The sequence below is a fragment of the Emydura macquarii genome, unplaced genomic scaffold, assembly GCF_026122565.2.
Source record: "Emydura macquarii macquarii isolate MOO-44397 ecotype Brisbane River unplaced genomic scaffold, CSIRO-AGI_Emac_v2 contig_3348, whole genome shotgun sequence".
NCBI classification, from domain to species: domain Eukaryota; kingdom Metazoa; phylum Chordata; order Testudines; family Chelidae; genus Emydura; species Emydura macquarii.
In genome coordinates this window covers 4936458-4951176 of record NW_027133485.1, presented here as the reverse complement: position 1 = coordinate 4951176, position 14719 = coordinate 4936458, and the positions used below count along the sequence as shown (strand labels likewise).

The window sequence follows — 14719 nt, the reverse complement described above, 5'->3', positions numbered from 1 at the left end:
GCGATGTGGGTGTGCAAGAGCAGAGCCTGCCTGTTTCACTGTATCTATCAATATACTTTACACACACACACACACACACACACACACACACACACACACACACTCACACACACTCTACATCCAAGTTACACATCCTACAATACACCTGTGTCCAGTGCCCTGAATGCTGTCATTCATTTTGCACCCAGTCCGACTCTCTAGTGTTTTACACACCCCTTTGCACAGCTGCAGGGGAACAGAACCAGGGCCTGGGTTTTTTTTAAATACAAACCCCATGATGTATTTTTATACAGATCAACCATCCCTTAATAACTACTCAGCTTTGCTCATGTGCTTCATACATCTTCAGAAACATCACGGGATTCATTCTGGTTTATTTCTTATGCATCAGCAGGTCATGCGCTTTGTAATCTCTAACTCCTTGGGAGGTTCTTGCAGCAGTTCCCATACAGGGGCAGTCCTTACCATAGATCTTAGCACCACTTTTGCTTGGAAGGTGGGGGTCACATAACCTGTGCGGATGACTTGCAAACCTCAGAAGAAGGGCAGTTGTTGAGTAACAAACAGACCAGTGGGATGAGAATGCTGATTCCCCAGCGAAAGCGACAGCCGCACATTCTCTCTGTGCCGTTTCTGCTTAGCTAATCACTCCCGAGGAGGACAGACTCCTTGGACAGAAAGAAGCCGGCTCATGGTCAGCTTTCATCCGTGTGCAAGCATGACCGCCGAGATCAGAGGTAAAAGCATACATCACGAAGCCCGTTCTCCCCCAGTGATTAAATCATACCCTATGGCAGACCTGGAAGTCTAAATGCTAAGTGCCCTCTGGTAAAACAAGGTAACTTACCAGCAACTGCTGTTCTCCAAGATGTGTTGCTCACGTCCATTCCACTATAGGTGTGTGCACGCCTCTGTGCGCGGTTCCCGGAAGTATTTTCCCCTTAGCAGACCCCGTAGGACCGGCTTCAGCACCCCCTGGAGCCCCATACACATGCCACAATATATGAGGCGCTGCCGGCCCTACACCCCCTCAGTTCCTTCTTTCCGCCCGTGACGGTTGCTGGAACTAGCCTTGCTCTCAGCAAGTTCTATTCCCCTTGTTTGGACTTGTTTGATATTCTAAGTTAGTTTTAGTTAGTGAAGTAGTTGTTAAGTGTAGTTAATCCGGCTATTGACCCTGGTTTTAAGAGGCCGGCCTCAAAAGCCTTTTGAAAAAAAACCCAATGAACTATACTCAGTGAGTCAGCTCTTAACTTTTGCAAGGTGCTGGGACACTTCAGAGAGGCACAATTACAGACTGGGCTTGTTTGACCTGAAGTGCCGTTCACCGTATCCTTAATTACCCGCTAATTCTCCAGCTGTGCTGTTTGGCATCCCCCAAGGCAAACACTAACTGCTGCGCCTTTGTTCTGCCACATGATCTGCTTATGAAGTAACTTCTTTGTACCCTTATCCCAAGCACTTCACTTTCACTCTCAACAGGGCTTACAAGGGCCAGGTCCGAAACAGCTCTGCTGCCTGGGGCAGTTGCTCATGGTCACCAAGTTAGCCGGGTGCAATCCACATCCAGCACCTTTCTTGGTGCAAAGGTCAGTGCACAAAGAACACACCTGACACATGGGCAGCGAGGGAGTGAGAATGGAAGAGGAATCCTCTGATGTGTCATCTGTTGGGTTCGGACAGAACCGCCATCCACATACTTGTTGAATGAAGTCCATCTATATAATTATATAGAGCACTGTACAGACAGACACACGTACAAGGTTAACTTCCACCACTTATGTATCTTAAGCAGGGCACAGACCTGTGCAAAATGTGCACGGTTGTCTGGTGCCCTCTAGTGGCCAGTCTTTAGACATGACGCATTTGTGCTCAAACAAATGTACCTGTGGGAATTATTTTCTCCCACCTATTTTCATGTGGTTCTTCTAACAAAGGCAAGATTTTAAGACAGTTAAAATTGATTATGGATTCATCAATCAAGAACACTGGTCCGAGTCACCATTCAACTGGTAAAGCTGTGACAGGTGACATAAAAGAACCAATTTTAAGGAAGGCCTCAGCCCCAAAATGTTTATTTCCTACACATTTAGATTTAGGCAGAGGAAAGTCCTGGTTCATATGGCCTAGAAGGTTTGGACAAGGCAACAAACCTATTATGACTCTAGGTCAGATCTGATCAGTCTTCAGATCTATTAATTTGCAGCAGTTAAGCATTGAAGCAACTGGAATTTTCTTTCCTTGGAGGCAGTTCTCTCGGAAATTCCCGTATGTCCAGAAGGCAGACGCCTACTCTTCAAGTTCTACATGCCAACTCTGCTTGCTGCCCAGCTGAGTTAGAGATTGTGAGGACGAAACAGATGGTCTTACTGACATGCTATTGAATTATAATTGGCCACAGTCCATTACAGCCCAAGCATTCTGTCACCTAAACTGCTCAGATTACCTGCTGAGCAGAGTCTTTGCTACAGTTCTTCATTGTAAACGGGGTGAATTTGGTGCTTTTATAAATGAGAAACCTAACAATTAGTTACAGCCAGACAGTGCACGGGACAGAGTCCTTCACACAGCTCTGCTGAGGCACCTCACCCCAATCTGAGTCTGCCAGTTGTATCATGCTGCTAAATATCTTGACATCTAACAAGGGACCTGGTTAGGATAATTAACATTGCATCCCTCTTTTGGACGAGATGTAAAAGAGAAGTCCTGACCACACTTGGTCACACGGTGTATTTAATAAAAATGGAGCTTCAACTATGGCACTCTAACCGAATTCAAACTCGGACAATTACATCGCTCTCCCCAGTCCCACCCCCACTCTAGCTTTTACTGTACTAGCCTCGTGTACTGAACTGTTATGCAGCATTGCTTTGCGCAGTTAAATAGCTGTGTTCCATGCAGGAACTGCTGCATTTCAGTGGTGGATGATATGATCGCTGTGTACAGTTTGTGGAGTGTGTGGCGCTCTTTTGGTGTGAATGGCATGATAGAGAAGTAGAATCGTATCAGTTATGTCTCACATTTGAGACACGCCTCCAGGAAACAAGACCCCATCCAGCCCTTCCCCACTCCACTGAACCTCTTTTTGCTATAGTTTCATTAATCACAGCATTTTGTAACATTCTTACAGGATCTGCCCCTTTCAGCAGAAGGCTGTCACCTTGTTGGGTTTGTGCTGGTTACTTTTGATACTCATAGATATGCTAAGACACCCAGTAAAGAAAAGACACCTAGGTTACCTAAAAAGAAATTTATTGCATTTCATGCAGCTTATAATACATGCATTGACTGAGACTAGCACAATGGTTAACAACATTTTTTTTTCCAGATTTCCTTTAGTGTTTCTGGAATAGACTGGGACAAATTAAAGCCTCTACTGTCCTTGGAAAATATGTTCATTGTAATACAAGGAATGTTTTTTCCCTCCAGAAGTTGCAAATATCCAATGCTCAGGATTACTGAAAACAGAGGGGGGCGGGGAGGAAAATCTCCCAATTCACGCAGGCGCGCACTCACAAACATGCATACCCCCGCTGAACAACCAGGCTGAGATACCTTAATCTAGCTCTGTTCAGAGCAGACTGCAAACAGAATACTGGGAATAAAGCCATTACGGGAAACAAGATGCAGTATCCTTTTACAAATGTGACTGAAGAAAGATGTTCTATTACATCGTTGAATAAGCTGCTATAGATTTCATTTTGTTTATTTTCCATTTTAAAGAGTTAAATAAGCAGCTGAATATGCTGACATATTGATTTCTGGAAAAAAAAAATTGCATCCTTGTCAGTTTCCGTTGGATATTCTCTCATACCCACCAGAGGAGGGTGTATAGTGCACCAGAGATCATAGCCTACTATAGGCTTAATACCACCAAGTACAGATACACAGAGGGAGATGCGTTCGTCAGAGCCGGTTGGAATGGCAAGAGTCAAGCTGGTGTGTGTTGATTTCTGTGCTGGCAGAATACTCGCTACAGCAGCTAATTCAGTCCCCGGCCACCTGAGCAGCTTGTCCATCGGAAGCCTGATTGGTGGACTGAATAAACATAGGCTGGGTGAGGTCCTGACCTGCAGGCATGCTCACTTGCTGAATCTGATAGAGTTGCTGGAAGAGATTAAAAGGGGGGAGGGAAAAGAAAAGGTAGTCAAGCATCAGCAAGATGTTCAACTATTAGTTACTCAAAGTAGCATGCAGCCTGTGTAACCCACAGATTTGACTAGTGGTATAAATCAACTCACAAAGTAAAATATGCCTAAAAAAATTGGAGCATGAATTACTCGAGGCCTTAAACACCGAAATGTGACTGTATAATGAAGTACTTTCATGAATTTCTGATACTCAGTTATTTTATATGTATAATGTTATGAGAGCTTGTTCCTGAACTGATTAAGACTGAAAAAGCTCCTACTGATGATTTAACCTTTTATAAATACCAGAGTAGGTGTGTCAGATTACTTGTAATCACCTTCATTTGGCACTCTATATGATAAATTCAAATTATTGCTCTGCCACTTACATCTGAAATCCCAATACATGTTCCAAGCAAAGAGAACTTTTGTTCTAATGCTGGATACTATTTTCACAACTTGTTTGAATAACAGAGAGAGACAGTGTCCTCCAACACATTTCCCCAGTTTATGTCTCAGTTTGATTTATTGAGCCTTTCCTGCAATCTGGTTTATATCTTGAATTTCTTATTTCTATATTTACTCCCAGTGTGCTCAATATCAATTTAGTAGTGATTTCTATTTTCTATTAGTCTACACTCTGTATTACTGAGCCCTATCTTCAACAAATTGTATTTGTTCTATCATTAAACGCTCCCTCTACACAGACAAAATGAGAACGTATCTCCCCCAAGCTGTTTTACTTCAAAAAGCTTTCCAGTGGCACACTGAAAGGTTACACACCAAGTGTCTGTCCTTGTTTATTGGCTTAAAAACTTCTAGGGTGCTATCTTAATAAGACACAACATTTTATTTCTAGCGGCACGTATTATGAGATTGATAGGGGAAAAGTTAAACAGCTGATCTGCCATATTCTCAGGGAGCTGGGTTAATTTGGAGCAAATATAGCAAGGTAATAAAAGGACTTCACATGAACTACAAGACCTCGTGAATCCTGGTTCCCAGGTCCATTTTGGGAGGGGTAGTGACTTTCTAATCTCACTATCCCACTTCTTGCTTAGACACCTAGTACAAAAGACCAAGAGCTTTCTTAGCTCTGACTTTATGGAGAGTGGCTCCTTACTGGTGAGTCAATCGTCAGGAGTTCTGAGATAGGTACCTGCCCATCTGTGAACTGGCTGAACTGCTGCTGTCCTTGCTGGACTTCTGTTTGTGTAATCTATAACAAAGAAATGACATGGGTGATCAGGGAAGGTCTTTACCTGGTGAGACAATAATACAGTCACAATATTTTGCCATCCCACCACACCTTTCACCGGTGGATTGTCAAGCACCTTACAGATTTTATTTATTTATTTTAATTCAGGCTCAACATCCCTGCATGGTAAAGCGAGACAGAGATTAAGGTCCTTCTCCGGAGTCATATCAGAGAGTCAGTGGCAGAGCTGGGAACAAAACCCAGGGGTCCCATCTCTCAGAACTTACCTCTGCGCTAAATTAGTCTCCTGTATAAGCGCACAGCAATGCTCATTTTAAACAAAAAATATGACCCCCCCCCCCAAAGCAGCCTGGCACTGAATGCTAGTTGAGAACAAAGGACATTATGGGATTCAATCATTAAAAGGCACTGCAAAGCAACCCCTCTTGCTTTCATGAGCAGTATATGGATACTCAGATTACAGACAGGAAAATAAGCAGTCCTTCCATTCTTTGAAGGTGGATATAGTTATGTTTAGCTACAGTTGTCTGACAAGAATATGAAGCATCTGAGCAGTGGTGTTGATCTGAGCTGTGCTGCTCTCATTGAAAACCTCATTGCTCCATCTCTGGAGCAGAGCTAGCTCCGAGGAGAGCTACTGCCTATCCCCCTAGTCAAACGGAATGGAAGGAATAGAAGACAGTAGCAGATGAAGAATGTGAAGTACTAAGCTCTACCCCCAAAGCCAGTGCAGGCTGATAACCAAGTCAATGACTGAGCTGCAAAAGCTCCTCATTTAAAGAGGTGAAAGTTTTCAGGAGATCCAAGAGGTATCTTACATAACAAAAACAGACAGCACTTTTCTGATATGACACTGGAGACTTTTTATGTCCAAAGCACCAGGCCAACTATCCATTTTACATACACAAAATGGACATACTTGTAAGTTTTGGAGGTAACAGAATGAAAAACACATCTACCAAACCCTGATCTGGCTAGCCAGTTGAGAACCATGTCATGTACTCACGTTAAGTTGGTCAACTTCATGCTGCTTCCCTTTACATGAGTTTTCGATATTTAAGGAGCTTTCTTTGAGCATATCTCCAAACGAAATCTTTTAAGATTGAAACTTGAATCCTAATTCTAACACACTATAAGACAGCACATACACATTTATGTCAGGTAGGTTCTGCACTTAAAGCAAAAACGAAGAGCTGACTAAAACTGACGGGAGCCTTTTGGTGCCCTTCTGCTCCTTCAGATCACACTCCTTGTGGCAATAAACATCAACGGATTTCTGCTCTAGACAGCATTAAATCTTATTGGTTTATGTAGCACCTGAGAAGTGTGTGACATTTTATAATGCAGATAAAGGCAATATGTCATGCTCCAGAGAGTTTGTAAGAAGAAAACAACACAGGGAAGGGTAGAAGAAAGGAAGGACGTGGGATCATTAGGAAGTTAATTGTCTCTAGAGCGTAATGAAGCAGTGTAGCTATCTTAATTTTGCAGATTACTAACATGATCAATTTTATTTCTTGTGACTACAGGTGACTGGGCTGTGAAAAGATAAAATTTCAGGTCTTATCACAGCCAGCTGCAGTCCTAGCAAGAGGCACTTGTTCATTTGGGGTGCACTGGGGGGAAAAATACCAGAGATTATATTTGGAAACATTTAAGAAGAACCACTTCTGAATGATATGCTGCTTCTACCATATCTGCACAAAGGAGCACTATCTACTGAGGAGAGCATTCTCACTCACCCTCAGAGTGAAGAGGATCTCTGCTAAGTGCTTGATCCTGCAGCACTGATGTCAATGGACCTTCAATGCAAGAGATGCTTCTAACAGTAAGGCTGCTCCAAAGGACACAAAGGCATCACACTTGTGTCTTTCCACTCGCTGCTTTGTATCTTCTCTCATTTGCCCTATGCCCACACAGCTTGCCAGCCACATGCCTTCACCCCTCAAGCCCACTTCTTTCATGAATCCTCCTTATACTGGTGATCTTTCCACAACGCCTTGCACAACTGAACTCTTTGCGTCTTGTGGCATTAGATGGGAAGTGGCTGGACCTCACCAGAGGCCTTGTACCACTGCTTTGAGCATTTACACACATTTACACAAATGAGGTTGTTACTTCAGACTTCTATTGTACTGACTGCTTTGTTTTATTTTTATTTATTTTTTTATGAATGTAACAAGGCAGAAAAATCAGGAATGCTAGAAATTGGCATCTCAACACTGGGGAATAATAGTTTAATAGCTAACGAACGAGCCCTTGGTATTACCGTACATACCTGCTGTGCATTGGCTGCAAGGGTCTGGATCTGCCCTTGGACTACCTGGGTGCCTGACACAGGCTGAGCTAAGCGGATGTACTGCAGCTGGCCAGCATTCAGTTGAACCTAGAAACAAGGTAGGGAAATAAAAAACAAAACAAGAGGACTGTGTAGTATGAAACACACACCTGCCTTCTGGTTTCCACAACAGAAACCAGAGTAACAGATGATACTTGGAGGACTGAACAGATTCAGAGTTGAAATTAATAGTTACATGGATTTTGTCAAAGAAGAAAATAAGGGAAACACTTTACCATTGCAAATTCTTAAAACTAAAGTTTGGAAGAGTCACATCAGCATCTCTCTTTCTAAAAGGGGAAAGTACTTAGAGACTAAAACAAGTGTTAGAAAGGCCTTATTTTTTCTCTGAAAATATAAAAAGTAATCAGGTTCGTTCATCTGTTATATAAGTTGTTCGTACAAATAAGAAACTGCTTTACCAGTGAGCAAGCTGCAAATAGTGATACTCCTATTGTATTCTTCCTCTCATTTCCTTTATATGTGAAGTTTAAAGGTTGAAAAAAAATCAGGAAAAGGTGATCACAGTAACGTTCTGCTCTCTTGCATATTCTGTATTTTTAACTATATTAACATACATTTGAAAACCAACACAAAAACAAAGCAAAACATGGCTGAATCAATGTTACTATCAGAACTGTAACTTCATTAACTTACTTTTGAACATTTACATTCAGAATCTTAAGGTTAAATTATTATATGCAGCTTGCATTTTAATTTGCTTTTAAACAAAGGGGGGAAAAATCAAGAGCCTTTACATGTAAAGAGTATAAAAACACTCTGCTTCACCAGTGAAGCTTGGAAGCTCTTGGAACAGATATTATTGAGCTTGCAGTTTACACAAACTCTGCTGACTTCACCAGTTGTGTCCAGAAGCTCCAATGTTTGTTCTTGAAGCAGCAGCCTCTACGGTAGTTATAAACTCCACATAAGCATAAACATTTCAATACAGAATTTGTTTTGGCATTAAAATTTGCCAGCAGAAAAGGTTTAAAGTCTGCCTGGAGAAGTTTCTCTCTATTGAAGGCTTCCCACTTAGATTTTTAACTGCAATACTAATTTAATGGGTGAAACAGTTTTGAAATGCTTATAACACTTTTATTTTGGTTCTGCAGAGAACAAAAAGGATTAGTGCTCATTGACATCTAGCTAATGTGCAAATTTCAAATTGTAAAATTAAGCTATTTTTGAGAAACAACATTAACATTTACCTAAAACATACATTTCCCCGACCCCCTCCTTTGCTCAAAGTTTAAGAAAAAATAAATAAAAGCACAAGACAACTTATGGCCTGAGATCAATGATGGAAAATTACAGAAAGACATTTTCAGAAATTATATGCAGGTGCAAGCCATAGGGTTTATAAAGAACATTCCGATATTAAACTTTTAACTACTGTGGGCATCACCAGTTTTATATTAGAAAATCTTATATTAGACGTCTTGTATTAGAAATTTAAGTTTTTATGCATGTACAGCTTTCAGTTAGCTTTATGCATGCGAGACTTTCAGTGGAGCCCTGGACTTCATTAGATTGGAGAAGAGGAGCCATTAAAGGGAAATGCTGATAATTAAGGTAGGAGAGAGATCCAGGAAAGCAGCATAGCAAAAGTGGAAGAGGACAGAATGAGAACAATGCTGACGGCAGCACAGGCTAATGTTCTATTAAAAACCATCAGAAATGAGTACATTGTTGTTGCACTTTGGATTCCAACACTGTGGCCTGATAGATGCACATTATTTAACTGAAACATGGAATGGGTCTCTCTCTACCGCAACTGATTCCTCAAGGCGCTATAGTCAGCGTGGATCCCCCAGAAGGTGCACAGGAGCCTCATGAGCACCAGACAGAGGTTTCTGGAAGAGCAAGGTTTGTCAGGGTCTTGCATGCACCCTGTGTCTCCTCATGCTCCTATGTGAGGGCAGAAATGGGAGGGGAGTGGAGCTCCCTCATTTTCTTCACCGTTCACAGTGTACATTTCTGTGGACTCAAATGCAGGGATGGAGGGTAGGTCATGGCATCCACAACCACAGTGACCGTACGGTAATCGTTCTCCCTGCTTTGAGTATGTCTCAATGTGGATCCCACTATAGGTGACTAAAATGCACTACCCCTACTTGATAAGAATTCCTCTCAATGCAACGGAGAATCTGAAGGGCAAAACCCTGTACTGGTAAAGGTTGGGCCCCTCCGTGAGTCTTAGGTACTTGATGGATAGCTGTATGGAATTATGTATGGTAATGTGGAGACCTAATAATAATTAAAATAAATGTTTTCTGCTTCTGTTACAGCCTTTCCTCCAGCAATCTCAAAGTGTTTAATAAAGTGCTTTATAAAATAAGGAAATATTATTACACCTATTTCACAGATGGCAAACTGACACAGAGATGCTAAGTGATTTGCTTAAGGTTGCAGAGTCAGATACAAATAGAAGTGAAATAATACACTTTGCTGAAGTACTGGTAGTAAAAGACCTACGGTGTAAGCAATAAGTGTTTTATTAACAGCTTTTTAAGCATACCTAATTATTTTCCCCACAAGGCAAAATTCTTAACTGAGTTATAAGTTCTCTGGGTGCCACATACTAGAAGTCTTGTAACACAGGCAGTGGATCTAAATATATGTACGTTCTCATGAGAAAGGGCTGGTGTAAGAATTCGATATAAGACCATGGATACCTTCTCCCTGGCAGAGTCTTACCGGAATTTGCTGGATTTCTCCTGTGTTGGTGATTATCTGTTGCATGACTTGCATGGTCTGCCCAGTTCCACTCTGAGCCTGCTGTGTTTGTCCTTGTGGCTGCGCCTGCACAATCTGTACCTGCTGACCTTCTCCAACCTGCATCGTCACTGGGGTGGTCTGAATTGAAACACAAAAAGCAGCACTGATTGACTTGTCTGAAAGTGAGCGGAATCTCAGAAATTTACAACTAGTAACAAGAGGCTCTTTTACAGCCCCTCTTTCAGCTTGTTGATACTTCAAACCTGACCTACTTCAGCATTGTGACAACCTGGCAAAGTATATTCTCATGCTTCTAAGTCTACTGCCACCAAGAAATAGGAAGAGTTAATTTTAGTTTTCAACAAAATCTTTATATTTCAGTTTTAAACAAAACAATCTTATTTGCAGAAGTGCATGTGCAGTTTTGCCATCAGAGATCTCTTTTAGGCACTTAGATGGCCCTACTACCATAGCATCTGAGCACTTCACAATCTAATTTATTATCCTAACACAACCCATGAGGAAAGGAAATACTATTTACAGATTGGAAACTGAAGCATAGAGAGGCACTTGCTTACGGTCATGCAGGAAGTCTGTGGCAGAACAGGGACTTGAAAAGAGGTCTTAATGGTCCTAAGTTAATGCCCTAGCCAGTGGACAATCCTTCCTCTAAGAAAGGGGCTTTTGCAAAGAAGTGAATAAAAGGAGCCACAATGGCACCTACATCACTAAAAACACAGCAACACTAAACGTTTGCAAACGTAAGAGAACAAAACTGTCTATAAAAGTAAGGTTCCTGAGGCAGGCCCCATGTTCTCTCTTAAAATTCCTGTACACTATACCTACAGCACTTTTAAAATGTATTGAGGATGGAAAATAATGTTGAGACTAACAAGGATAAGAAAAAAAGCCAGTAAAAACTGCAAGAGATTTATGTGGTTGACAGCATCCATATAAGAACAAAAATGCATTCAAGCATCACTTCTGAATGCAAGTGACAAGATCTGTCATGCAACTGCCATCACTCACTTCAGAGTAATGGATCAATTTACTCCTATGAAGCAACAAGTCATACACTTGCTTTTGAAAGTTCAGGGACATCATTTCCCTAGTAAGTAGGCCTGTGCAATTCCATATTTCAACTCAAAGTATATTAGTTGCAGTACTCAAAAGACATATATATAGTTCCTTGTTCCTCTGAGCATTTTGCAGACAGCAGAGGAGATGTCGAGGTGCTACACAATATGGAGTTAGGACATCAGAAAAGGTTACCAACATCCCAGTGTACAGCACCAGTGCTGTTTTCCCCAAAGGCTTTCAGACACAATCAAAAAATTTAATTTCCCCTACCATTCTGGATAAGGAAAAGGAGGATGCTACTGAATTTACTGGGAACTTTGGTTAATTGGAGACTGGAGAGACAAAGTGAACACTATCCTCCACCCCAAATTATACAACATTAAGAATGTTCAGCTAATCAAATAAATTAAGTGTCTTGATCATTTTAAGACCTAAGAGGCATAGCCTCATACAAATAAAACCCATGTATAAAGATCTAATGTCAAGTGCTTGTAAGTTCACACAAAAGATACACTGGGCAATGTACAGTCATTAACCATTAGGATAAAAGCCTACATTGACAAGTGGAAGATTAAATGACCAAATAAGTCCTTCTCCATCTCCATATTTTATGAAAAAAGGCCACTCCTATTTTGAATGAGATGGAAACCCTCTGTCAATAGTCCTCTTGGAATCTTTCAGAACAGTTACATAATGACACTTAAATTAACTGAGACACTGTTTTATAGGTTGTAAAACCAATTTACCAATGGCAAAAAACCAATGGCAAAAACTTTCTAGCAAATCACCAGAAAGAAGTTAAGTTTTTTCCTCCTTCAAAGTGTTCATGGTAAGGTAACTACAGCAATTGCCCACTTGTTAAATTTTCAAACAAGCACCTGTGTGCTTTCTCCTATTCTACCCCTCATGCTTGAGAGGAGTTTCCTGTGCAAAGTTACCTCATTATCGTATTTCAGAACTCTCCTTTTCTGCTAAGCATACAAAAATCTCAACAACAGTTTCGCAGCTGGTGTACTGAGACCACAGCCCACCATGCTGACCATACAGTCTCATTTTTTTACTTGTCTTCCCCTGTCTATATTCACCTGTTGTCTCTCGCCTTATACTTAGATTGTAGGCTCCTTGGGGCAGGGACCACTTTTCTGTTCTGTGTTTGTACAGCACCTAGCACAATGGGGTCCTGAGCTTTGACAAGGGCTCCTCCATGCTAAGTTAACACTAATTATTATTTGTGGCTTTTCATATCCAGTGTACATACATCTAGGACTCAGCTGGCTATAAGAATTGTCAGGCCTCATGATGTGCTTGTTCACTGACCTGTCCCTGCTGCGGCTGAGCAATGATGATCTGTCCTGGCTGAATGGTGGTAGTGGACGTCGTGGTCTGTTGTCCTTGCTGTTGCCCTTGTACCTGTACTGCAGCAGGCTGTTGAGCAAGTGTGAAATAGTACTGGACAGGCTCAGCAGGGGTCACAGCCTGGCGTACCTCTTCCTATGATACAGGAGGGGGGAAATAAGGTCAGGAGGGGGAAACCAGACTGTGCATTCTGGATGACATCCACTTCCATAAACATGCTCAGTACAATACGTTCTTTAATGCTAGGTTCTCGACAGTTTAAGCCGAAGGAAAGTGAATTCCAATAGCCCTGTAATGATAAATCAGAATGAAAATAATGGGTTTCCACAGACTTTTACTGAGCAACACAAATTAAAGCATTTCAGATTTCTAAGGTACAACGTAATCATCCATTTCATTATGAGAAGCAAATAAGCAAACAACTACCCCAGTTAAAAACCATGCAACTACAGCGCTTGCAGTAAATTCCATCAAGGCCTGTGATCTCAGCACACTGCTAATGGCAAGTGCACCAGGAAGAGACACACAAAAGCATCATGTGCCATGGACGCCTGCTCCTTCACCTACACGCTAAACACAAACCTCCGTCTACCTTGTGACACCGAGTTAAAAACCAGAAACCCATCACTTGATCAATACTCTGATTTTCTAACCAAACCCTTCCAGAATTAGAATGTTCCAGTCAAGTGATGCAGTTTTATGCTGTCTACTTCTGCTGGCAATTGAAATATCTCAGCTTTTCTTTTGTCAAAGGACTGAAGATCCTGCTCTGGACCTTTTGTTTCAAGCAAAAGAAATGCTGCAGCTTTTTCCTGTTCTGATTTATCTAAACATGGCCTTGTATAGAAACAATGCTGATTAATGAAATTTCAGGAAAGGAAGTAGGATTTTTGGATATTACACTAGCCAGAAATGAGCTCACACTTTAAAACCGCCCCACATTTTAGCTCCTCAGAAATAAAGATTGTTCCTACATGTAGTATTAAATGTGGTTCTCCAGATGTTCAGTCCATGGCAGAAGGAGTAAACAACCCTCTCCCAGCCACCTTAAGTTCACAGCTGAGAGTGTAGGATGTTTACACATGCTACAGCATGGCAGATTCCACATTATTAAAGCCTGTCTGATTCCCTGTTATTAAATAAGGGCTGCCCATAGTTCAGTATCATTACACCTTGACATTGAGATGTCAATTAAAACAAAACAAAAATTCAAGTAAAACAAGATCACAAGTCTGAATGGCTGAGAGGTTATTAATGGGATATAGAGTTTCTCACTTTTAAATTTCCTGTTCAATTCTTGCCCAAAATGACAGTGACAAGTTGCTACTACTGGATGGATTCTCAGAGATCTATGAGCCCGGTTCCTAGTAAATGGGTGTCCACATCACACTGCTACAACTGACACTAAGTAGCACCTTTTTATCAGTTTCAAGCAGGAGGAAAGGTTGAACAGATCATGGAAAATGAACTCTCTTCTTCTATCACTGGATGTGATTTCCCCTAGGTCAAAGCTGAGACACATTGGCAAGGAATGATGTGGAGGAAGCATACAATGTTACTGACTAGTACACTTACTGTGGATAAAGACAGATTAGAGAGACAAGGAGGATGAGATTATATCTTTTATTGAACCAACTTCTGTTGGTGAGAGAGATAAGACAAAGACAGAATTGTCAATCCAGCACTAAATAATATATGTATTTGACTGAACTTTATAAAGTGCAAATGTAATGTAGTATCAAGCCCTTTTCTCCTCAAAAACACATACACACTCTTTTCCCAACCAAAACTAAAAAATTACACGTAGCCTGTTGTAGCCAGGAAAGAAAGAGCTTCTGAGATCAAATCTTGGTGTGAACCAAGCATCACCCAATA

The 14719-nt window shown here is 41.3% G+C and overlaps 1 protein-coding gene across 3 annotated transcripts in view; it reads right to left on the bottom strand.

The window, feature by feature from the left end:
• Nucleotides 1-3235: 3235 nt before the first annotated feature.
• The window catches only part of NFYC (nuclear transcription factor Y subunit gamma), a 53983-nt gene continuing 42499 nt past the window's right edge, over nt 3236-14719 (bottom strand). For all 3 annotated transcript variants that reach the window (XM_067533994.1, XM_067533993.1, XM_067533992.1), the window contains exons 6-10: nt 12806-12979; nt 10388-10546; nt 7628-7735; nt 5290-5349; nt 3236-4107 (exon numbers count right to left, since the gene is read on the bottom strand). In XM_067533994.1, the coding sequence (XP_067390095.1) occupies nt 3988-4107; nt 5290-5349; nt 7628-7735; nt 10388-10546; nt 12806-12979 (621 nt within the window). In that variant the 3' untranslated portion in view covers nt 3236-3987. The remainder of the gene's footprint in view (nt 4108-5289; nt 5350-7627; nt 7736-10387; nt 10547-12805; nt 12980-14719) is intronic.